The sequence below is a fragment of the Montipora foliosa genome, chromosome 3, assembly GCF_036669935.1.
Source record: "Montipora foliosa isolate CH-2021 chromosome 3, ASM3666993v2, whole genome shotgun sequence".
Lineage (NCBI taxonomy): Eukaryota > Metazoa > Cnidaria > Anthozoa > Scleractinia > Acroporidae > Montipora > Montipora foliosa.
Window position 1 is genome coordinate 29,869,558 of NC_090871.1, and position 25,372 is coordinate 29,894,929.

A 25,372-nucleotide genomic window follows, 5' to 3' on the forward strand; every position below is an offset into this window, starting at 1 on the left:
AAAAGCCTTTCACAATGCCAATAGCATTGGTCTGAACTAGGTAACTATTTAAAGGCCTCTCTGAAATAGGGTACTGATTAACGGGTCAGGTCATAAAACATAAAATTAGTAGGGTAAGGAAAAGTGCAGATTTTGGTTATAAATTGGGTAAGGGTGTCGGGAAGCCGACAACACATCCCCACTCAATTTTACTGAGAGTACACCACTTGCGCAAAATTAAAATTCTGCATGAATAATTAATATCTACTGTATTGCAAGTGTTTATTCCCAAGTGGGAACAAAACAGTACTCTAGAGCATAAAGTACATACCATAACAAAGATTCGGTCACATGCAAGAACCAGGTTCAGCTCTTGACCTGTTGTCTCAAGGTGGGGGAAGGTACTCCCAGAAACATTCAGGTGTCACAAAAAATAAGACCTCACCACAAAGTATTTGAAATGTGTGACTTCAAATAAATGTGATTGTCACTGTTTGGTAGGTATGCTGAAACACTGCACCAAGACATCCTTGAAGGACGCAATATTGAAAGCAGGCAGTGTTAACTCCATGGGCATGTTCATAGATGACCCACAAAGCTTTGCTTTTGTGGACTTCTACTCAGGCTGTACAAAGTCAATCATAGCACGAGGAATAGGGGCAGTGCATTCGGCACTCTTTGTGACATCTAATGAAGTTGTGAACGGGACAGCAAGGTAAATTTGAAAACATTTAGCAACACATTTTTTGTCCCACTAATGACCCTCACAGGCAGGCTGAATACTAAGAAAACAATCGAATGCAACAGGAATACCACTTCAAATTTCAAATGGAAAACCAAAGTACTGAAAATATTAATGAAACCCATGTGTTTTACCATGATGTTTGGCATATAAAGGAAATATCTGAGAGGCTACCAAATCAAATAGTCATGCAACCAAAGGAGAACATCATGAAAAAATTAACACAATGCAAGGCATGCAATTAATGCAAAGTTAATGTTTCCACAGGTAAATTCTCTTTGGTCTAAAAATAGTAGACATTCTTGGGCAATTAACACAACACAGGCCCTCAACTACATGTAATGAAATTCATCAAAAGCCATATATGATAGCTAAAATGACATACACTTTATATCTTCCAGGGAGATCAGACGAATTGTATACATCCCATTCACTAGTGAATCTATAAGAGGAGTGCACTGGACGAAATTAGGGTACATATGGACCACAAGAGGAAACTCAATTCTGCACAGCTCTCGGCATTCATTGGATCTTTAATATCATTGGGAACTCGCTTTACAACAACTGGGGTGAAAGAGGTCACTGATGAGTACATAGCCAATGTTGTCCCTTTTCTCATGGGCATAATGACCAATCTAGTTCACAGTTATGCCATTGTATCATGGTTTGCTAAGCAAGTATGTTAATTAACAATTGGATAAATGTAATTATATTTAACAATTAAGCTCATTCGCATTAGGCTCAATGAACATTGGTGAATATAATTTACCTCAAATGCTTCTCGGTAAATATTTACCAACGCTCACTGAGATTACTTGGAATAGCCTGTGTAGCATGGCGGTTTTGTCGAACCGGGTACACGAGCGGCGAAGCTGCGAAATTCGCACGCAAAGTGCGCGAGAGTGAGCGGCAAAGCCACGAGAAAAATAAAAACCACCTGCCCGGATTCGATGGGTTTTTGACTGCCGCCCCCTTCACCTCATTTTGACACCCGGGGTGACAACTTGTCTGGTTTCAATTTCCCCAGCCAATCATAGGCTTGATAGTAATATGAAACTTCGCGTGAAAGTGTGGCGCATTTGGCAAGAAATCAAAACAAATCCTCATGCTCTTTTGTCTTTTTCGATGGCTACGAAGGGTGATACACCGAAAAAGCCTGCCAATGTTCAACGGGCTATTTCAAGCGTCAATGATAATTGTAGATTGTGTTGTTGTCCGCTAAAGATTAAATACGGAGAATTTAAAAAACATTCGTATATTTCAACACAAAACCTTTTCAAGGTCTCGAAGCGCGAAGGATGCATACCAGGTCGGACTTTGGCAGAACTCTGTTGACATATTCGACTGGAAATTGAAAAATCAGACACGTTCTCTGATCGAGTATGTCATGCCTGTGGTAGGAAAATACGGAACGCATTTGATTTCAATACCTTCATCGCCTCAAACTTGAAAAGAGAGAAGGATAACTCGGCTGTGATGGAAGTTGATGACCATTCTGGTAGATTCAAGCGGCTTTTGCCAACAACTATTTCATCGCCAGATAGAAGTCCTCAAGCCAGAAAAGGAAAAAAAGCAACAACCGGACAAAAATCATCAGCAAAAAAATCGTTAAGTTTTAAAGATGTTTCGAGCTCTGTGGTTAACACTGACAGCGATTACAACAAACTCTCTACTTTAAACGCAGCAGATGACTCACCTCAGGAAGCTGGCGAACTTTTTCTCTCATATCTAAACGTGGAAGACTCACTTGAAAGTTCAAGCACCGAAGCTAAAGTGGTAATTGTTAACCCGGGTGGTCGCGTTGAAATGTTCAGCTCATTTCATGATAAGACGAAATCGATAATAGTAAATCTGTGCAGAAAATATGGAAAACGGTTGTGAATTTGACATTCGAGCACCCGAATATCCGGGAAGAGTTGCCGGATCCTCTGAGAAGAACCGTCAGCAAAGAATTCCAGGAATATTGTAACAATGCAAGAGATTCATTTTTTGAAAAAGTCAAGACCCAACGATCTGGCCACATTTTCGAATAAAGTTTTGGTTCATGAGGCAGATGTGTGGTGTCCATTCTGGATGAATTTTGTCAGAGATGCGTGTAATGTGCGAGATTCTTCACAACTGGATGTCAACAAAATCAATGCAATGGCCTTGACAACATTAGTTGCTGCTAGAGGAAGAAACGAGACCATGTCAGCAGTCGCATACCGTATTCCTGCAATTCTTTTTCACAGCGGAGTCAAGCATGAAGATCTGCGAATTCTAAATAAACTTGGAGTATGCATGTCTCCAGACATGATTGTACAATTCCAAAGGAAGATGAGCGAGTGCTGTGAATCAAAAGTAGGTCATTGGAAGAGGGAGATTGAAAAGGCGAAAGTTGCTAGCCTGTTGCTGAATGAAGTTCAAGAAAAGCAGGTTGGAAATCACGAGAAGGATGTGATGCGTGACGACATCGATTTTTCAGAGGAAACCATCAGGAAATATGATTTCTTCAAGCCGGCCGCTTTCCAATTCTGCCTGGAGCACATTAACCGCTTCTCGGATGAACAAGATATCATCACAGACCAGGAGTTAGGAGCAGCAGCAGCAGAAATTGCCAAAATTCAGCTTCCTTACTACAGGTATATTATTTTATAAACTGCAAACGATTTTTTTTGGTAAAATATGTTTTCGGAGGACCAAAAATGGCCTGCCTTAGAATTATTTTTAGGTAAGGTGGAAGGCTAAAATTAACTTGATGACCGTTCCATTCATGGACAATTTTGGAACAAATAATTTTCTGTTTTTTTCTTTTCGCATTTTAACTCCCCGGGTTATGCTATTTTTTGGGAAAATACATTGAAGCCCATGTAATTTCTAAAAGAATTAAGTTGCCACGGGAAGACCGAACAGACACAAATTTTTTTAGCGCTGCTTTTAGATCTATAGCCTAGAAAACTGTTTTTCAATAAATTGAGGATGAAACCGTCGTTAGGTACCCTGAAAGATTAAATGATTATTTATAAAATTAGTCAGGGAGCAAGTGTACTCCCGTGGGAAGTTAGTGCTTAAAGCAAGCCACTGGTCTAGATAGGTTGAGGGGACCTTAGTGAACGTGAAAAATGTTGTCGGCAACTTTGTGACCCGCACCGGCACGATTCACGGGGGATTAAAACACGTCTCATACAATATTATCATGGAAACGAGGCTACATCTTAAATCGTCTTTATTTCCTCTTATATGTCAATATTTCATCACCAAATTGTAAGAATAGCTTTACTCTAACATTACACACACGTTTAGCTGGAAATTGTGATCACGTGACCTAAAGCATGAAAACGAGTCTAAATCCAAAATGTGCCCTTTTTTCGTAGTCTTGTTTCAAAATATCACTACCAAAGTAAGTTATAATGACGAAAAAACATTTCATAGACTTTCGCACATCAAAGACTGAAACCTTCTACCACTTTATCATGTGATTAAAGACATGAAAACGATGCTATATCTTTAAACTACCTTTTTCTCCGTAATGCAAATTAATGTCATTCACATGTATGATAACAGATCATTTCAAGAGACAAGAATAGCAACCATCTACAATCTTAAAACTGTGATTAGTCGCCCATTAAAACTGTGACAGACATAATTCAAAGAGTCAACGAGTCCAAAAGAGTAACCATCAAGAGTACACGTGATTTTGCAATCCAGCAGTCAGAGGGTAGTATTGATGTTAGTGACCAGGAAATGAAAACTCTATTTGAGGCTGCGAAATTCCTTAGAAGATCCATCAGTCAGTGCAAAAACTGGGTCTTTACTGGATCATTTCAAGATTTAAACAGCAACCATCTACCACAGGAGCTTTACTCATTTTGTAGATGGCTGATAAGTGGGCCTAGTACTGACATCAACGCCAGTAACAAGTCAAACGAAATCCACAAGCGAGCAATGAGCTTGGCACAAACTGCAGTAAGTATGTTCCTGACTGACAGACAAAAAAGCAACACCAAGTCTAAAGTAATCAAATCTTCTAGGGACATGCCTCAACAACTGGCTGCTGGCTTGGCTCTACGACAATCTATCAGAAGCAAAGAGATCGTAAATATGCTTCATGGTTTTGGAATGAGTGTTGAGTACAACAGGTTACTTAGAATTGAAGCCCAAATAGAACAAAGTGTTTTTGAGCGCATGAATCAACATGGCGGAATGTACCTCCTCGAGAATGTTGTGAAAAATAGACATGTATTTTTCGCAATCGACAACGCTGATTTTGCAGAGGATACTCATGATGGAAAACACACACTTCACAGCACCGCAATGGCTATCTACCAGAAGACGGATCCTAGAGACACAACTCCACAGATAAGGTGAGGTAACAAGCCTTTTAAAATATCATAGATATTGGTTGATCATTTTTACATTTTTTGTTACTATTTTCAGCTGCTTAATATCTCATTGATTTAATTTCTGTTTTACCGCCGTCCCATCATGATTTACGGCGAAATAACAAGTGAATTCTTCTGAGCACCCCAAAGTGTTTCACAAAAGTTACCATGGGCGATCGATCCTTCATGGCGGCAGCGCCACGGCTTTGGAAGATTCTCCCCATAAGCTTTAGACCTGCTCGCACAAAAAGTGATTTTAAACAGAACTTAAGCCATTTTTATTCAGCAAGGTATTGTGTTAGTACAGTTAGTTTATATTTAGATTTTTATTTAGTTTTTCTGCAAATTACTTTTCTTATAACCAGTCGTAAAGTAGTGTAGTTTTCGTCTTTGATTCCATAGTGATTGAAAAAAGGTTCTTATTTTTGTATTTTTTGTAATGCGCATTTGATTACTTTTATAGAAAATGTGTAATATAAATGTTATCATTATTTTGTCTCGCTGTTAGATTGGATAGTCAACCAAGTCAAGGTCGCACATTACGCAACCTTCCCACATCAATTCCTGAGCTAATGGAATGCCAAGAACCTCCCAAAACACCCAAGAATCCAGTATACCCCAACTTCAGGCTGTATGATAAAGATGAGTTACCTATTGTTGTTAGATGAAAAGAGTTTGCATGGATGCTAGGGCGCAGCTTATCGAGCCTCTCGCATCAGGAAACACAAGAACCTGAGGAGTTATGTAATGCAATGCAAGTTCCTGTTTGGTCTGCATATAATTCTCTTATATATGACCCTCTGGATACCACAAGAACTGCAACTCCACCTCTCATTGCTTCCCCGGTACACGAATGGAGTACGTTACTAACAGTGTTAAAGTTCATTTTGCAGAGGGTACTCAGGAAAAGGAAAATTGGCATGCTGGAAAGTCTTCAACAGAGCTGATGAAGATGTAATTACTGCTCTCGCAAACCTTGGAACAACAGAACACCCAGATGAAGATACCATAAAGGGAGTTGAGAAGTTTGTCTGCCATCTATACCAGCCAAATACAAGCATGAATGAGCTAAGGTGGTCGTTATTTAAGAAGAAACATTATCAGACCATGGTATGGAACAACGACAAGGTTCCAAAACCGAATATCCCATCACCAGAAAACTATGGTTGGAAGAAAGAAGAGTGATGACGACAACTCCATCAGCTCCAGAGGCAATTATTGAGATGGTGAAATGTGGCTGTGTGATGCTCAACAAATCGGTGCCAAAAGTCTGGGCTAACCTGCACTGAACTTTGCGCATGCCCTGTGCTTTGCAGCAAGATGATAGTGATGAATATATTGATGACAATGATGAAAGTGACAATAGCTATGATAGTGCAAGCGATGATGATGAAGACGATTAATGTTGTGAATTATGCCTTTATCACACTTTTAATGGGCGACTGATCACAATTTTAAGATTGTAGAGTGTGTAGAAGTCTAGATGGTTGCTATTCATGTGAATGACATTAATTTGCATTACGGAGAAAAAGGTAGTTTAAAGATATAGCATCGTTTTCATGTCTTTAATCACATGATAAAGTGGTAGAAGGTTTCAGTCTTTGATGTGCGAAAGTCTATAAAATGTTTTTTCGTCATTATATTTTACTTTGGTAGTGATATTTTGAAACAAGATACGAAAAATGGGCACATTTTGGATTTAGACTCGTTTTCATGCTTTAGGTCACGTGATCACAATTTTCAGCTAAAAGTGTGTGTAATGCTACAGTAAAGCTATTCTTACAATTTGGTGATGAAATATTGACATATAAGAGGGAATAAAGACGATTTAAGATGTAGCCTCGTTTCCATGCTAATATTGTATGAGATGTGTTTTAATACCCCGTGAATCGTGCCGGTGCAGGTCACAAAGTTGCCGACAACATTTTCCATGTTCACTAAGGTCCCCTCAACATATCTAGACCAGTGGCTTGCTTTAAGCATTAATTTCCCACGGGACTTAATTTTACAACACTTGCTCCCTGACTAAATAGGTTTTAATAACTAAATTTCAGAATCGCACAGAATGGTAGAGAGGTGTTCTTAGTCCTTTTTTCTTTTTTTTTTTCTCTTAGAGTTATCCAAAAAAATATTGATAATCAATCATCTTGGCAAACAAAATTTGTAATCTTTAAAGAAACAAGTAAAATTTAATTGTTTTTTTTTTTTTCAAAACTCTAGGTTTGTTGGCGACAATATAGATTTAATGGTCAATGCCAGGATCCAGAGTGTTGAGAGCAGCAACCGCTTTATTCATTGGACCCAGCAGTATGCTGTCCTGAACCGTGTCAATGAGGTGGCATTGGACACAAATAGACCAAGAAAATCCCTTAAAAGAATTGCAGTTACTTGATCTGCTTCCCGTTCAAGCAAGTTTGGAACGCCTCAAACACAGATGGGAAGTGTTGGTGAGCAGGATTATAAGCAAGTACCTCACAAAGTTCCATCCATTCAGTGATTTGGTCATTCGTCACATTCCACATCACTACTCCAAGGAAATGAGGACAAAATCACAAACCGTGAGTGTAACTTCCATACAATCAATTTAAAAACCTGCTAGCAATGTAAGTATGGCATACACAATGTATAAGGTTATAAGGGAGGGATCAACTTGTATAGATATATATATACAACCCTCCCTTGTTTGCAAACCATAGTACATGCAAAAAGCAATTTTTAAATTAAATATTACTTAAAAATAAACAAAAATTGGGCATTTGGCATTCAAACTCTTTCAATCTCTTGAAATGTGCATCTTTTAGCCCAGGCCTTAAGAGCCTTAAATTGTGGTTCCTCTGATTTTTTTCCATTGCAGTGCAGTCTGGGTGTTCAATTCTTCAATCCCAACGTTGCAAGTGAAATGGCACAACTTCTTATGATAAATCATGAAAAGTATGTGCCATCGTTCAAAACCACCGATGGAAAAGCAGTCCTCAAGTCAGTGCCATTTCATGGAGACCAGCTATTTGAGGAAAGGGCAAGAAACACACAATGGGTATACCAAGATGGTGACAATGAATACGATAGACTTGTGGGCCTGGAAACAGAATTTGCAGACTGGCATGCAAAGTTCAATTTGTATATGCTTTGTATTTAGAATTAACTTATTGAGATCAGAAGGAAAACTTAAAAAAAAGGGATGCTGTTTAGCAACACACAGTGATATTATGACATCGTTAACTAGCCTCAAGGCAAAAATGTTTACTTCAAAATTCAGTCTTTTTCTCTGAACTCCATCCCAAATAAAAAAGATTTTGCCATTTCAAAGGAAGTAAAAGAATCTTCTTTGAAATCTTTGTGGAGGTGTGCACAACTGCAGCTGCTGAATTGCTGAGTAGCAGTTTACATTCCATTTATAGGCAGCTGGGAAAGACATTTCAAGGGAATATGTGGGACGGGGACCTGTGATAAATTCAATGACATCAATATATAACACATAAATAATACTTAGAATTGTTTGTTCTAATTTTATACAACAGATTGAAAATGAGCTCTTTGTTGACAACTCCTCAGCTAGCATGAACAGAATGTTTAAGACCAATGCTGCGAAGGGCGTGAACAACCATTATAATGAATATAAGGAGTTTCATGCACGTGAAGTAGAGGCTCATGTCTGCGCTTCATTTATGGAAATGTCAGGAATGACAACATTTGATGGTAAATATAAATACAGTCAAACCTCCACTTAAACTCCACCTCACCACAATGGCCCCTTTTTTGCAGGACTGGGTCCGCACATTCACTCTTGCGTAAACCTCTCTACAAGAGCCACTATCCCTTGTCCCCAAGATGGCCATATTCATAACTCAATTGAGTTATTAATTACAACTGCAACTCAACATTTGTAAAGTTTATCACAGCAATTGGGCTGAAATCAGAAGAACGTATTAATATTATTTTGTGTCATGTGAATGTGCCATGTTAGCCTTTTGATGTTGGATGCTGTAAATGTTCTTTTATGTCATCGTTTTTCTAAACAGATAATCCACATTATGATGTACCAACCAAACAGGACTTGAGCAGAGAAAGTCGTAGGAAATGGCTACTTGAACTCTGACAGGCAGTGAAGTTGAACCTTTGGTCCAGCAAGTGAGAGAGTTGGAGAGTGCAGTTGCCGTAGCAGGTTTCTTGTGCCGGGTGGATGGGTGTGACAAAAATTACAGTCAACACTCAAGTAGAGTCAAGTAAGTGCGAATGGGGAGCAGCTGTTATTCCAAGCTTATATGACTTTTCAATTTCTATGATAACTCTGGACTGTCATAACAGGCCAGGGCCATGCAGGGGTTTCCCCTGGCTATAACTAAAAACATGATCCCGGCTACTTTTATAGTAAAATAAAGGAAAATTATAGGACCCAAAGACATCAATTATATCTGTTTGAATCCCTGCCTACACTCCTTGTATTTTGCGGACAGCTTTAGTGAAACCCTGTTGGGTTAACTGCACTAAATGGGATTATTGTCAAACAGTAGGATTTTTTGTTGTTGTTGCAAAGGGGCCAGTTGTCAATTTGGATTTCTCCTTCCAGATTCAATGTTGATATTCCTTTTTGTAAAAGGCATGAAGTTACACAGCATGGCATTGTTTGGGAACAGTATGAGGCTGAGAAAGAGAGGGATATTATGGGATTTTACCACTGTAGAATGTCATGTGGCCTGGTGTTCTCAACAAAATCCACCAGAAACAAACTATAAAGAAAAAAACTATAAATTTGACTCTTATCCTCCGTTCATTTCAGTTGACTAATGAAAAATAAGTGTCTTATATAATTGTCACAAAATTAGTTGTCATTGAAGATGACAATTAAAAGCCTGGTTAATAGGAGCAACATAATGTTAAGAGCAATTATTAAAAAAGCTCTTTTTTCCTTATCTAGACATGAAAGCACAGCACATTCAGGCACCACTGTTCAGACAGAGCAAGATCAGCAAGATGGGTCGGGGAAAGAGGCAGCAAAGGAAGACTTCCTATTTAACTATCATCAGGCAAAGCTTACCTTTGGACTTATCTTATTTGAGTTTGATGATGCCATTAAAGAAGGGGATAGTGATAGGCTCCATGACTTTTACAGGTTTGGCTTGCTTTTGTTCAAAGCATATGGCAAGACCAAATATGCTTACGTAATCTTGCTTTACTTGGCCAAAATTAAGGCGATATTGTCAGAATCAGATGCACATGATCTTAAATGGAACAGAACATTTAACAAACATGGCTTGCCAGGAATGAACATTCCACTGGACTTGCCAACTGAGCAGTACAATCGTGATGTAAAAGGCATGTGGGATGCACTTGGTGCCAATATCAATGAAGATTCAGCAGCAAGAGTAGCTAACACTGTAGAGCCAATGGAAAACATTTATGATTCAATAAGGATTGACTTCACTTTTATCAATATTTAATGGGTAAACTTTAACACGTTACTGTAAAAAATTTACATCAACAGTTACATTTCTGAAGAGCTACAAAATCATTGATAACAAAATATCGCAGTGGACAAAAGCAGCGGACAAACAAGCCTATCTTGCAAAGTTTTCTTCTGCAAAATGGTGCAAAACACCACCACCTAGACGAAATCTGCGCAGCATTCAAAACTGCAAGTGTTGCAAAAGTTTCCATGCATCTATCAGTAAAACATTCCCTGAAAGCAAGCAAAACAAAAATAAACTCAAGGGCCCTTTTACTGAAATTAAAAACAGATCAGCAAACCATGTCCCCAAAAAGGCTCAAGCAACCAAAGGAGAAGTCAAAGCTGTTGGAGAAATGATCTTCTCAACATATGAAAAGACATGCAAGGAAAATCTGGGCAAGTCATTTAGTGAGGTACTGCTTGCTGTACTTCAGCTAAACCTCCAAAAGAAACAAAGCAGAAATGAAAGAAAAAAACAGCGTTTGGAAAAACAACGCAAATTCAAAACCTATGTTGAACCTGTGTGAAAAGATAAATATGTTGACTCTCATTTAGCTCAGAGAGCTTCTTTGGCTTCGAGAGGAAAACAAAGAATTTATCATTCTTTTGAAACGATTCAACAAGACAAAACAAGACTAGAAAAAAACCCACCTGGAATGAAGGAGCGTTCTCACATACCTAAAGAAGTCATAGGGAACACTGAACAGCTTCTGAAAGATGTGGAAAACTGGCCTCATGAACCTGTCTGTTGGTCTGCAAAGGCAAAAGAGTATCAAATCATAGGACATACCAGTGATACCACCCCACCTAATGGAGGGCAAATAACAAAAGAATTCTTGAAGTCAAATGAAATAGACACAACCCCCTTTGAGCCGGCCAGTGGAGGTATATAATTATCACTCATGCATGAACAAAAAAAATTATTGTTTTAAGCACAAATAACAAACAAAAATTATTCACAGTGATACATTTGCAGTGCAGCTCAATTTGCAGTCCAGTTCAGTTTCCTCACACAAAAGGAAATAATCAAATATAATGACAATGATATTATTGTAACCTTTTGTATGTGGACTGTAATTGAACTTTTGGTCATAGAATTCAGGATGGTCATAGTTAATCCTTTAAGTCAGCCTGTCACTGGATGTAAGGCTGATTTGAAATTGTTTGCACTTAAGTAGAAGTTTTACTACTCTTTATACCTCATCTCTCCCTCACCCCACCTCATCCTCCACAAAAAAATAAAATCTGCAAATGTAAGTATAAAACATAATTATAATATATGGTTCTTTTAATTACCTGTTTCCAAGGGAAGTGTCGTGTGAGGAGAGCCTTAAAGAAACAAGTTGGTGGTGCAGTTTCTGTTCCTGTCCCTCATACTAACCAAAGAGTACGAGAAGACATAAGACAAAGAATTGCATCAGGGCAATTCAATCTTGGCATCCCTGTGCTAGACAACGAATACACTAAGGTAGTTCTCACATCAGAGGGAAACATTGAAAAGAAAGTCTGTACAGTTTCTGTCAGGAAGTACCCACTTAAAGAAGTCTGTGTGCAAAGTGCAAAAATGCGCAAAGATCTACTGAGATTGAGAACTGATCAAGAGTATAACAGCATGACACCAGAGCAGCTGAAGACTAGACTTCAGGTTCTCCATGCGTACAGTGACAACATGAGCAATGGCCAACTCTGCCAAAATCTCAAGAAGTGTGAGAGGACACGACACTGGCTCATATGGCATGACCATTCAAGTATAGCTAGCTCAGGTTTTATGTTGTTTTTAGTGCGAGAAGTGTTTGATCCAGCTGTTCATCTCACTAACCAGGAACAGAAGGAGAAACAAGGGGGGAAAGGAGTAGATGTGCAGTCAGTAATAGAGGCCCCACACTTCTACATGCTAGGTGCTGCTGGAGCAAAAGATTCAGACCAACTTGCCTTCATTCCAACCAGAAGAGAGTGTCTAAAAGAGCTAAACTTCACTGAAGTTCAGGTGCCAGATAAAACTGAAACAGTGGAGCTTAAAGAAAAGATGAGATTTATGAATGGTGACAATCCAGCGGTAGAATTCGAAGATGGTACACAAAAGGGTGGGCATTTTGGTTGCTCTGGGTGTAGTGGAGACATGAGTATCACTACATGGCTCACCAAAAGTACCAAAACCTTGAAGAAAAGCAGAGCCTAGTCCTGAAAGTAAGATTTGGAAAATCAGATGCTACTGGCCCCTTCAAATCCCTCAAAGTGGAAAACATTCGAGCATAATTAAAATCAAGAGGAGTTGATGCACATGGCAAAAAAAAGGAACTTCAAGAGAGGCTAACTGATTTACTGAGAGGGACAAGCCGAGTACCTGCTTTGCTGTTTGGTTCACAAAAACAGTCACTTGCTGGGCTTAATCTACAAGATTACGAAGTCCTTTTCTTCGAACCTCTCCACACGTCTCAATCACATAGCTAACATTCTCACAGAATTGCCTCTACACATGACAGATGTTGACGCCCTCTTGCTGTTTAAAGAAATCACAACCTTGGCATTGAAGAAAGATAAACTGTGAGCAACTGACTACAGAAGAGCCATCTTAAAGGTGCTCATTGTCCTATCCAACAAGAATCTCCTCACAGAAGACAAGAAAGATATCCTTCTCCTTTTCTGTGAGATGATGGGCATTTATTATGAAAATGATGGGAAAAGAAGCCCCAGATCAGTGCTACGCCATTATAACATATCATTTAGACATGGTCAAGCAATCCAGAAGCTGCTCACCCCACCAAAAGAATTAACCCTGAGGAAGTTGTGTGGTATTTATTATCATGGTGCTGTTGATCATGCGCCATTGCTGTACAGGCTGGTCTGTCTCCGTTCCATCTGTGCTGAGCTCTTTGAAAGGTATTTTGACAGGATTGAGGACATCACCAGAAAGACCTGGAACAAGCACATAGAAGCCCTTGTGCCAAATGCCTACCTGCATATTCAAGCTGAAGATGCAGTGGAAGCAGAGACAAACAGTTTGAAAACCCTTGCAAGCCAAGAAAAAGAAATCTCCTGTCTTGCAAAAGATTTTCCCAAGCCAACCAACTCAGTTTTCTCAAAGGAACTCATGACAAAGAGATCCAGCCTATGGCAAGCACATCTATCCAAGATCTGTGATTTTCTGAAACCTGGGGTTGACATTTGATGGAAGTGCAGGGAAGATGAACCAGACAACAAGACACAAGGCCCTCAACTTCATCCCTTCAGATCAAACAACATCAGCAAGATATGCCACTATTTGGGGAAAACCTGGAAGGAATGTGCTAGTCAGCCTGATCAGCTGCCACTTTATAAAATGAGAGATGAAAATGGCAAACTGATCTACCAGAGGGAGTCTGAAGATCTGGTTCAGGATAAAACTGAACCAGAAAGTCTCCCACTGATGCAAGATGCAGTGGCTGCACTGTATCCTGAAGGGGAAGAAAACTCAAGGAATGAGAACGGTGATGAAACAACTGAGATCATTTTCGAAGATCAACAGGCAGAGCTTGAAATAGAGGAACACATCCCTATAGCAATAGATATGGATTTGCATTCAGATGAGCTGCCTGATGCTGAATCACCAGGAGATTTAGAAGTGATTACAGCAGTACCTGCTGTAATCACTTCTGTACTGCTGTAATCACTTCTAGATCTTCTGGTGAATCAGCATCAGGCAGCTCATCTGAATGCAAATCCATATCTATCTCAAGCATACATCAAACAGTCATTCCTGAAAATGACTGCCAAATGGGGCCACCTACCAAAGCAAGAAAATTAGAAATACCACCAAAAAAAGGAAAGGAGATTCAGTCAAAGACCGCAAAGGCCTTAGAATTAATTTTAGGAAAAACACCAGAGGTTTCTGAGATTGATCGAGTAAAGCAAACAGTCTCAAAAAACCCCAAGGCACACTTTTACGAAAGAAGTATAACTCACTTCTTAGCAACTTGCAAACTTGTGTTTTAAGGGAACTAAGATCTGTCAAAAATCAGCTAAAACAGTGGGATGAGAATTTTCTGGCATTTCATGGCAGGATACCAAATGACAGTGACTATATAAATGATGGCCATTTCAGAGAATTGACTCAAAAGAAAAAAGTAGCTTTGAAGCTCCTTGAGTCATGGAACATTACAGTTCACCTTTTTTAGATACATGCTTAGGACATTATTAGAGGTAATTTCACAAAATTCAGTCAAATACACAATATTTATAAATGTCTGCCCCACAATTATTGTTTGGTAATTTTTTCAAAGAAATTCAGGTTTTTCACACTGCCAAGCACTACAAAATATTTGGTTCAAGTTGTGGCTCATGAATTCCAATTTAAGGCATTTGTATCATGGGAGGACACAACCTATCCTCACTAGAGTTGCTTTCGCAGATGTTTTAGCCAGAATTCAATTGCTTATAACTTCTTTCTTAAGTTGCATAGATCTTAAACTTTTCAAAATTTTGCAAGGCAGCCATTTATGAATATGGTGTATGTCACCGGTAATTTAAAACAGCTTTGCATGAAAGAGCAGGAAGAATATTATCGCAAATACCCAATTTACAAAATTGTCATAAGAATTATTTGTTGGACTACTAGCATGAAAGAATCAAGTATTGGGAAATCCTTCTACTTAATAAATGGGTACTGTGAGTTTCCATAATAATTATTATATGTAAATATCATATTGAAATACATTCAAATCATTTGTTTGGAACAAAGAATATTTCTAAAAATGCATTAGAGAGATAGCCTTTGAGTCAGAGAGTGCGTTTATTCTGATATGAAAGACAGAAAGGACAATTTCGGGGCACATTTGCTGAAAAGAAATTGCTCTCGATGATAAAACGCTAAATACTTCTTTGAAGACGTACAATATTTCTTGGTGATTGCAAGGAGAATTTAGATCTTGACGTCTTATTTAATTACACTAAGAAAAAGGTATTATGTTGTGTTTTTTGGCATCTGAAATCGACAATTTTACGAGAAAATGTTTAATTATTCTATTTCAAGACATAAAATACTATTATTCAGTTTCTGCAAAGAAAACTCAAATGCTATACGTGTTGTTGAAGGATATTCATTATTTAAGAACTATTTTAAACGATGAATTATCTGCCCAGGTCATACAAGAAGCAATAAACATGTTCGCTTACCTTCCATGACAATTTTATTACGTTTATTGAGCTCCCTCACAGGCATCCAGCTTTAAAAGTGATCTCGATCGCCATAGCAGGCCCCGGTCGATTTGCCAGTGCTGCTCATAAAGAATTGGAAATCCCATTTGTCCGCCGAGTTCACATGAAATCCTCCAAAACACTGGATAATACCTTTTTCTTTATAAAAAAGGGACGGTAAATTGCCCAACTAACTAAAACGACCGAGGAGTAAGAACACAAGAAGATCAATTTTTATGCCGCCATGTTTGTTTTCCCTATCACGTCCTGCTACTACGGGAGGTTGCAACGGGTCAACCCGCAAGATTCGCTGCTGGGGGTAAGGGAGAAGGATTCAAGTCATGCCTTAACATGCTTGAGGAAGGACAAAATGATCAACCGAATGATGATATCAGTGTCGACACGAAGCAAGCAGCTGGACCTTGCACAGTTGAAGTAGGTGTTGGCGATTATAGTGAAGTCCAAGACGAGTTTGACGCTGCTACAATACAAGCAATCGAACCTCGTTCACCCGTAGTTAGTGTGGATGATGATGTTCAAGAAGACTTTGGCTATTTCACATCAGAGGAGGGAGTTTCGACAAAGCTAGGAGAAGAGACCTACAGTAGTGCTCACGTTATATTCCAAAAGAAACTTGACGCCATTGTCTCTAATGAAGGGATCGATTGTGTTAGTATAAAATTGCACATCATGGAAAACAAGCCATTTGCAAATTGCAGCATCTGTAAAATTGATGTTAACCTAAGAAATGCTCTTTAAGGGCCCCACTTTGTGCGGCAGCACCTAGCTACACAAATGCATAAAACCAATGCCATGACAGCTCATTCCAGAGATTCTAACATTCCAATTGACGTAGCTAAGATTCAAGCTCAGATTGACGAGAGATTCTCACACATTTTTATCCACAAGAAAACCAGTGTAGTCTGTCTAGGATGTACGAAGGTTATTTCGTTGGCTCGCTCACGAAATGTGATAGGTAATCTCTCTCAGCATGTACATGTAGGAAGTGCTGCTCATGAGCAAAAGATGACCAAATTAGAGTCGGTTTCCTCACAACAAATAACGTCATTTTTCAAGGCAGCTCAAAACACTCCTTCAACTGATATTGCATGATTGAGCAAGATTCCTGCAAAACAACTATGCCAGGGATTTTATTTGAGTTCATGTGTACAGTATAAATAGCAAAATTGTTTCTGATAAGCCAAAGCTGTTAATTAATGATATTAAACCAGTGGAGGATGTTGGTAGGATAAGTTGGTATCCAGAATCACATGTTTACCAGGGTTATAGAAGGAAAGGTGGAAGAAATCAAAGGAACCTTTCGCAGTCCGAACTGTAATAGAGCAGCAGACACTGGTAGTTATACACTTGTGCCTTAATTCTATCTTTAAAGTCGTTTAAAAAGCGAATCTTTCGATGGACTCAGTCCTGCAATGAAGACGGAGAAAGGGACCTTGCATCCGTTTGCAACGATTTTCTAAGTCCAACTGAACTGGTACAGAAATTGCGGGACCAAAAAGAGACTCTTGACCAGAAAACTTTGCGAATTTGCAAGGCGTAGCTCCATAAAGTCAATATGCCATAATCTGCAAAAAGCAGCAGACGTTAATAGGAGTGTTGACGACGATCACGAAAAACTTCCATGTGCAGAAGAATGGCAGACGTTACCAGTCATCCTTCAAACTCTTTCTAGAGGTCATCCTGCTGTGGGGTGAACCAAGGCTTGCTATTTTTGTAGCCTTAAACATGTGTGGCCCTGAAGTGCATTCCATTTACCGATGGCGCAATCAAAACCGGGTTGACTTAAGTGGTAGAATCCAGGAAGAAAATTTTAAGAAGCTTGGCAGCGTCTATGAAAACATCATGAAAAGCCATGGCTTATCGTCAGTTCTTGTTATGGCAGCTGAAGACGAGACTGCCATTATTGGTCAAATTACCTACAATGAAGCGAGAGATGAGCTTCTTGGATTCTGTGGAGTCAGTGGTGATCAGCATCAGTGCCTTCATGCCTTCAGTGCGTCGGTTGGTGATGGTGAGGAACGCCATAACGCCATAACATTGGCATTTAACAACTACAAAATTGGCACTTACGCAAGAGCAATTATCTGAATCCTCTTCATCCAAACCTACCTCGCGTACCTGTGTTAATCATGCCCACATGTAACAAGTTTGACTCGGACTTTGTCTTCAGACAATGGCAAGAAGAACAAAGACTATATGAGGCTGAAATAGAGTCTGTTGTTGGTCCCTTGATCGGCAACACTTCTGATGGTGATTCCGGGAGGAGAAAGATAATGTCCAGCTCAGTAACAGTGAAGTCGTGGAGAACGAGTTCCGACCAGTATCCTGTGATTTGGGATTCGTGTTTACTTGTAGAAGAGAAGACCAGCCTAGTGGAGGTTATGTGCTCCGTGGATTATGTGACCAAGACTATGTTCACAACCACAAGAAGCTACTGAATCCTCTTGACCACGCAAGTCGAGTTTTGACTATGGGACCGTACCTTGTGCACATGAACCACCTCCACCTAGTCCACGAGACCTTCCCCTTAGATGACCATGGCTTGGGATTAAGTGATATTGAACATCGAGACAGACAGAACTGGGCATCTGTGCAAAAACTGTCCTTCCCTAAAGTGAGACATTGTCTTGAAAGGTTGATGAATGGAAACGGTGGGAACCAGCGTCCTAATCCAAATTTAGTTGGCACAAATATGTACCTATCTATTAATAGTATGGTATTACGCTGATTTTCTGCAGCTGTGTTGCTATTCAAGTACACAGCCACTGTTACCCCCGTCCTTACTATCTAGCACAATTACTTACAATGACATCCTGATTTAAGCCTGCATAGAAATTGTATCATGCGCGAGACCTACGTAGACGTCCTCATTTCACGCCACTTTGCTGTTCTGCTTATCTCCTACATGTGCGACCACTTCCCCCACCAAGATTACACCAGATTATTGGAGCAAGAACGGGCAGTGGATAGGCAATCATCACAATTACAATTTCTGTGATCTTCAAAGAAATACGTCCCATATGATTCGGCTGGAATAGATCCGGGTTGATCCCAGTGCACCAGAGTTTGCAAAGCCTCACCCTAAACAAGAAAGTAATTGGGCCCGCCAATATCTGGATGGTTTTACGAAAGTTCGTTTGGATGATTATCCCACACCTGAGTTGGTGGTAGACCCGTGATTCCAGATATCAACTCTAGCAACGTGGGATGACCCCATCTACCTTGCCAGTGAAGGAGCCCTTCGATCTCTGTTTTCTTTTTTCACTTCCAAGCTCTCAGCAAAGTGCTGCTTTTGTGGAAAGCTCTTCGATATAGACTCTCAATCATTCACAAGGCAGGGACATGCAGCGTCTGTGAATAGGTCTTGTTTGTGCAGTGATTCAATCAAGTGGTTGTCTTCTCCAATCATGGGGGAACTACACCAAAATACTACGTGAATATGAGGTATGGTGATATTGTTTGTTTCACTATTTTTAAACGTTGAGCGTGTCTTGCATTAAAGTGAGTCTCTAGTTTGCTACAGTTGTCTGACTGATGTTCAAGGTAATGGTTTCTGTTGTAGAATGATTAATGGGGTTTTGTCCTGTGGGTTGACAGAAACGCAGTATTCTGGTGTCTGCCAAGCTGCAAATATTGGTTCTGAAGGTGACAAAACGTTTGACACAGGTTAGCCCACTTGCTGATGAGATAACTACTGTATTGGTTGGCCTTACACAATATTTCCTGGCACCAAAAAGCACTGATTGTAGTATTCTTGACTTGTGTGTATCCCAAAATTGCTTATAAACTTTTAGTGTTGAAGAAACTTCAGTACATGGCTGTTGTAAAGGAGGTTTGCAGTGAGTCCATGCTTGGTGCCCAAGAGGAAGCAAAGAACAGACCTGGCTATCATGCAAATGGTGAGGTAACAAATATTGACCTTGATGAAATTATTATCTCTTCCTCACAGCAGTTTGGTCACTTTGTTATGACTATAATGAGAACGGTTGTTGTTATTATGAGCTTTGCAAAAGCATCCATATTCAGGTTGGAATAATTTCCTTTAAAAAAATTGCTGTTCATCTTCTAGTGTGTCATGACTGATGCAAGACTTGATTCTAGCAGATTAGCAGCACATACCACCGTGTCAGCTCTGTCTTTCTCGTAAACTTATGTTACCACCTACATCTATGATTTAATTATTTTGTTGTTAATTGGACTTCTAATTATTCACTTTTCATTTTATTGCGTTTTTGTAAAGTTGTTGGAGTGTTGAACTGGAGCTGGGCTTCTGATGTTGCTGCAGTTAGTCGAGAGGTGCCAATGACAAAGGAATTGCTGACTCTTCTAATAGAAACAGAAGGTATATTAGAGTCACAGTAGTCAATATCTTACAATAATTTATTATTGATATCAAGGTGACTTGTCACATTTCCTTTGTCAGGATTTCACATATCAGAAGTGGCTCATGACTTTGTCCTGCAGCTGAAAACTTGGATAGTCTCCAAGGGGATACTAAATTCCTTTGATTCTTTGCATGGTAAATGTTTCCTGATAACCTTAACAGCTACTACATTTTGTGTTTATTTTTTTTCCATTTACAACTCATGTAGGGCTAACTTTCGTTTCATTTGTATCTTAAAAAGAAAATATGTTTAACCATTATCAGGTGCCATTCAGTTACAAAGGCCTTGAAGAAAGTAGCCTCTGGCCCACTGAGAGATCAATTAAGGTACCAAGTGGTTTTCAGAATTATCTGACAAAGGTTTGTTGATACCGGCCAAATCCAATGAAACTGAATTTGGTTGTTGTTACCTGGTCATTTAGTTTACAACTTTTCATGATGTTGTCTGCAGAGATTACAGTAGAAGTTTACTGTGATATTGTGAGTGGCTGTCAAAAGTTAGTGAAACCCCTGTGTCCAGAGTACATTATGTTTACAATGATTATTCCTGTGATTATAATTTCGCTTTGCTTCAGTGAAGAGCACTAGGACTCATATATACTTTTGCATGAAGAACAGTTCAGGAAATGAGGATGACTTTCGTGAAACCCTGTTAGCAGTTGTTGATCATTACCAGGTAAAACAATCGATTTTTAAATTTAAAACAATGCACTTTATTGGAGCTGTGCATTCAGGGAAATTTTCCTTAGTTAAAAAAAGATACATTGTGGTTTTTTTCTACAGGATAACCATAATTAATGTAATGAAGGGTCAAGGTGCAAATCAGAGGGTTACATCAAGAGCAAGAAGCTACTGATGGAGTCAAGTGCCATAGCAGCATAGAAAAAAGCTATAATGGGAACATCGATTTATCGACATGCTACTGACTACATGCGTCATGAGTCATGATCCGAGACATTTTAGGACACTCCCTAACTTTATTGTAATAATAATTATTCATTATATTACTTTTAGTGTAGGGAAACATTCTTGATAGAGACCCTCCATACTGTCATGCTGATCTATGTCCCCAAGGGAATCCATTTTGGGGATAACACATACAACATGCGTGTGGAATTGGCTGTGCTTGATTGGATAAGGGGGTAAAATCATGCTTAATATCATCCTAAACAGGCTTATGATTAATATTATTATTGGTAAAATCTTCTCGCAGAATGAAAATGTGAATCGAGAGGTGTCATCCCTACAAATGTATCAGCATAAATTTAACTTTAGAGAAGTCATCTGGTCGCAGTTTTTCAGACTAAATAATTAAAGCCCCATTTACACTGCAGAAAATTTTAGGCACGGCTCGGATAAAAGTGGTACGCGTACCCAAAAAAATAGTACTGGTTAGTCATTTACACGTCCTTTCTTCTACCGTGCTAAACGATGTAAAATTATGTTTTGACACGGGTAAAAGGCTCAACATCTCAGCCAGCGTACTCGATTCTTGCCGAGTGCGCATCCTGCTAACATGGCGGACGAAAGGTTCTTAGCATTTCTTCTCATAAGAAGACTGCATGTGTTCCAGCAGAAAATACGGAAATCGACTCGACTGCTTTACAGAAGAATAGAAAAAGGTGGAGGTACAGGTTGTTAATTGTTTCAACAGTTCTCGCTTGTACTTCTATTGAGCGACGGTTTTGGACACTCACATGAAGTGGTCAATGGTTTGAGATAGTGGAGACAGTTTTTACAGAAAAAGAGTGGTATGACAATTTCCGCGTTTCAAGGTCAACGTTCGACTACATTGTTAGAGAGATTCAGGACGAAATTGTTCGAAAGGACACTCCAATGCGTAAAGCCGTCTCTCCGAGGAAGAGGACAGCAATAACCCTCTATTACATGAGTTCCACTGCGGAATACAGAACAATAGCTAACTTATTCGGTGTCTCCACGTCCTTCGTTTGTATTTGTATAAGAGATGTTTGTAAAGCTATAACAAAAAAGTTGAAAAACGATTTCCTAAAAGTACCTGAAGGGGAAGACTTGAGGGAAGTCATGAGGCTGTACAAAGAGAAATGGGGATTTCCATCATGTGCAGGTGCTATCGATGGTACCCATATTCCCATACAAGCGCCCCTGGAAAACCGTACAGATTACATACACAGGAAATCTTATCACAGTATAATGGTGCAGGCACTGGTGGATTCAAAGTATTTATTTCGAGATGTCGTCATTGGTTGGCCAGGCAGTGTCCACGATGCCCGAGTGCTGTCCAACTCAGAGCTTTATAATCGTGGATGCAATGGGCAACCTTGTGATCCCAGCATCAAAGAATCAATACTCGGTGTTGATATGGGGCCTTTGATTCTTGGGGACCCAGCCTACCCTCTCTTGGACTGGCTAATAAAAGCTTATCCAGAAAACCAAAACCCACCCAACTGGCAACGGAATTTCAATTACCGGCTCAGCAGAGCACGTATGACTGTGGAAGACACCTTAGGTAGATGGAAGGGACGTTTCCGACGTGTTCTTAAGCGTATAGATATGGCTGTTAGGTCTGTATGCTACTTGGTGGCTGCTTCATGCATACTTCATAACATCTGTGAATTAAGGAAGGATGACTTTTTAGAAGCATGGCTTGAGGATGTGCATAATGCTGTTGAACAGCCTGACAACATCCCATTGGCAAATCAGAGGGAAAGAGATGCCTCCAACATTCGAGATGCTCTTGCAGTATTTTTCACAACACCTGAGGGCCGGACACTTGGTAGTGGCAGTGATTAAATTCAATTTTCTCCTCATTCACCCTTTTTACGTACGTAATAATGCACCTTGTTTACTTTCCCCCCCCCCCCCCCTGCCCCGACCAATTTTGCCTAACCATTCTGTTCGATTTCTCTTGGGACGACTGTAATACCCAGAAGAAATTGGAAACAATGGTTATGGAAAAATTAGGAGCGAGAGGTTGGGTGGTGGGGGGGCGGGATGCATTGTGGTCTATGTGAGAATGGCGAATGGACTATTAAGAACCTTCTCTTTTCTAAAGGGTGTTTACAAATGGATCTTGAACTTACACTGCTGTAGTCAAATCTACATTTCTAAATGAGAAGCTGCGTCAGTGAACATCTTGTAATATTTTGCCCAGAGTCGTAACAGTGTATTTATTTCACGTTCGCAAAAATAATAGTTCTGTGTGTGCAGGGTTTCCCTTCGATTAGCAGTGGACTAATTCCTTTTTTGAGTTGGATCAATCTGTATTTGTAATTAAAACGGTATATAAAGTGCAGTAGTTCATTTGTAGTAGCCCGTTAAAACACTGTGATTCAGTTATAGTTATAATAGCAACTTTATTTGAAATATTTTGCCGGGAGAAATATAAAGATCATAATATAACTTTATAAGCAACAGGCCAGCTTTCATATTTGTCAGTGTCTTTACTGTTAAATATTTTTGTTATACACAATTGACTCCTTAAAATGATAAACAGTGTAACTAGGAAATTATATCAGCTATGTCACAGCTTATAATTAAAACAACGTTCTTTAACAGTTCAGTGGAATTGTTAATACTAGCTGAACAAGAAACAACAACTTGTTTTAAGACGAAATGTCTTTCTACAGGCCACAACATGCTACCTTTGAGAACTTTGGTTTTAAAGCTCAAAATAACTCCTTTCGCTGCCACTGGCGCCGGGGTTGTTCCCTTTATAGAAATCCATAATTTGGGGTGGATATGGATTTCTATTGTTATTTAAAAGATTTAGCAACATCAGTTCGTGTTTTCATTCCTCTCTGCGACGTTCATTATCCAGTTCCTTCAACCGCATCTCATGTTCCAACATATCTTTGTGTCGCATCTGTTCAAGCTTCATTAGCATATCCATTTCCTGTTCAGCAGCATCCTTAAAGCTGTCACTTAACACCGCAATAGATTTCTCAAGCTTGATCTTCCTTTCTTTTTTGGAAACCTTGCTTTTCTTGACATAAGGTTTTAATTCTTCCTCTTCTAGCTCCAGTTTGCGTTTAGCAAGTTCACTGCATCCCTCTGCTTTCATGTCATTTGTATCTTTGCTTTGCTCTTCATCATGCACACTTGCCACTTCATCATCAGAGCCAATTTTGCCATCAGCTGTTTCACTTTCCAAATCTGAACAGAGGGAAAGAAATAATATTACCCTAACATTGAAAACGTGATTAATACCATATGAATTTTCTGCGTTCCCTCAGTTCCATGTGCTAACCTTTTACGACACAGGAAGATAATATGCCGCCACTTTTGCCAGTATGACAGTCTTGAAGTATGGTTTCTATTAATAATAATATTAGTAATAATAATAATAATGTTTAAAGCACAGACTTCCATGGAATGTTCAGTTGCACAAAAAAATTAAAAGGTATACATAAGCTTACATAAAAATGTAAAAGCTTGAAATGGAGCATCCTTGGAGGGCAAGGGAAGTGTAAACGGGCAAAAGAAAATGGCGACAAAGAAAAGCATAGTATGGCTAGAAGAGCCCCTGGGGACAAGTTCTTACCAGACCAGTTCCAAACAGTAGAGTCATTCTCAATTCTGATTGGTGCCAGAAATTCTTTGTGTTTTTCTACCCAATCAGAGGTCAGCTCAGCAGGCTGTGAAGTCGTTTCGTGTTTTCTTACACGGAAATCACTTGATCGCCATACTCGCCTGGTTTATTTGGCAAGGTTTTACTCGAGGAGAAAAGTCTCAATCACAGCACAAAATGTACAGGAAATCGTTCGGAATATCGGCGAAATACGCTGGACCTTTCAAAGGTATCTTTACAGTAGCGTATTTCCTGGTGTGCGAGATTTGTTTAAAGATGTCCTCCCCGATTCATCTATTAAACATAGCATTGATTAATTTGGATCTAACAATTATTTTTATTCTGCTCCCTTTTCCTGGTCGAGGTATTTCTAGATTTCTTGCATGAATTGCTGTGGCTGAAACTTTGCTAATCTCGAGAGCAAAGGTAACAGCTGATGTGTTCTTTATGCAAGGAGCAAATTATACACAGGTTGTGCTGGCAATTCCTTTGAGATAATTTTACTTGGATAATGGACATTATTAGATTAGATTCAAGACAGTTGCAAAGAATATAGGAAAGAGATTGTTGATATTTTATGAGCACCGTAAGTTGGGTTGTCATTAATTTTTTAAAGCAACATTAATTTTGCTCTAAGGAAATTCTTGTTTGCTATTTTATATTTCATACAAAAGTGTGCTGTGTGTTAGACAGTAATAACAACAAAAGAGTCCTGCCG

At 39.3% G+C, this 25,372-nt stretch overlaps 3 protein-coding genes and 2 pseudogenes across 3 annotated transcripts; 4 read left to right on the plus strand and 1 right to left on the minus strand.

Moving 5' to 3' along the window:
- The first annotated feature begins 7,981 nt into the window (after positions 1–7,981).
- LOC137996383 (uncharacterized) lies at positions 7,982–9,178 on the plus strand. Its single transcript, XM_068841762.1, has 3 exons — positions 7,982–8,205; positions 8,600–8,778; positions 9,102–9,178. The coding sequence occupies exons 1-3, from the start codon at positions 7,982–7,984 to the stop codon at positions 9,176–9,178; spliced, it is 480 nt and encodes a 159-aa protein (XP_068697863.1).
- An 84-nt stretch (positions 9,179–9,262) lies between these two features.
- Positions 9,263–10,520, plus strand: LOC137995551 (uncharacterized). The gene is made up of 3 exons (XM_068841081.1): positions 9,263–9,387; positions 9,650–9,808; positions 9,998–10,520. Exons 1-3 carry the CDS (start codon positions 9,263–9,265, stop codon positions 10,518–10,520), a joined length of 807 nt encoding a protein of 268 aa, XP_068697182.1.
- A 7,330-nt stretch (positions 10,521–17,850) lies between these two features.
- On the plus strand, positions 17,851–21,420 carry LOC137995552 (uncharacterized; annotated as a pseudogene).
- Positions 21,421–21,992: 572 nt separating this feature from the next.
- LOC137995553 (uncharacterized) lies at positions 21,993–22,877 on the plus strand. The gene has a single exon (XM_068841082.1). The coding sequence runs from the start codon at positions 21,993–21,995 to the stop codon at positions 22,875–22,877; it is 885 nt and encodes a 294-aa protein (XP_068697183.1).
- Positions 22,878–23,745: 868 nt separating this feature from the next.
- The window catches only part of LOC137995555 (eukaryotic translation initiation factor 5B-like), a 5,928-nt pseudogene continuing 4,301 nt past the window's right edge, over positions 23,746–25,372 (minus strand).

Excerpts from the sequence above, each read along its gene's own strand:
- LOC137995551 (XM_068841081.1), top strand. The coding sequence starts at position 9,263 with ATGGGTGTGACAAAAATTACAGTCAACACTCAAGTAGAGTCAAGTAAG. Across the intron at positions 9,388-9,649 it reads ACTCTGGACTGTCATAACAG|ATTCAATGTTGATATTCCTT; the intron begins GCCAGGGCCATG and ends TTCTCCTTCCAG. Across the intron at positions 9,809-9,997 it reads ACAAAATCCACCAGAAACAA|ACATGAAAGCACAGCACATT; the intron begins ACTATAAAGAAA and ends TTCCTTATCTAG.
- LOC137996383 (XM_068841762.1), top strand. The coding sequence starts at position 7,982 with ATGGCACAACTTCTTATGATAAATCATGAAAAGTATGTGCCATCGTTC. Across the intron at positions 8,206-8,599 it reads GCAAAGTTCAATTTGTATAT|GATTGAAAATGAGCTCTTTG; the intron begins GCTTTGTATTTA and ends TTTTATACAACA. Across the intron at positions 8,779-9,101 it reads AGGAATGACAACATTTGATG|ATAATCCACATTATGATGTA; the intron begins GTAAATATAAAT and ends TTTTCTAAACAG.
- LOC137995553 (XM_068841082.1), top strand. The coding sequence starts at position 21,993 with ATGAGTTCCACTGCGGAATACAGAACAATAGCTAACTTATTCGGTGTC.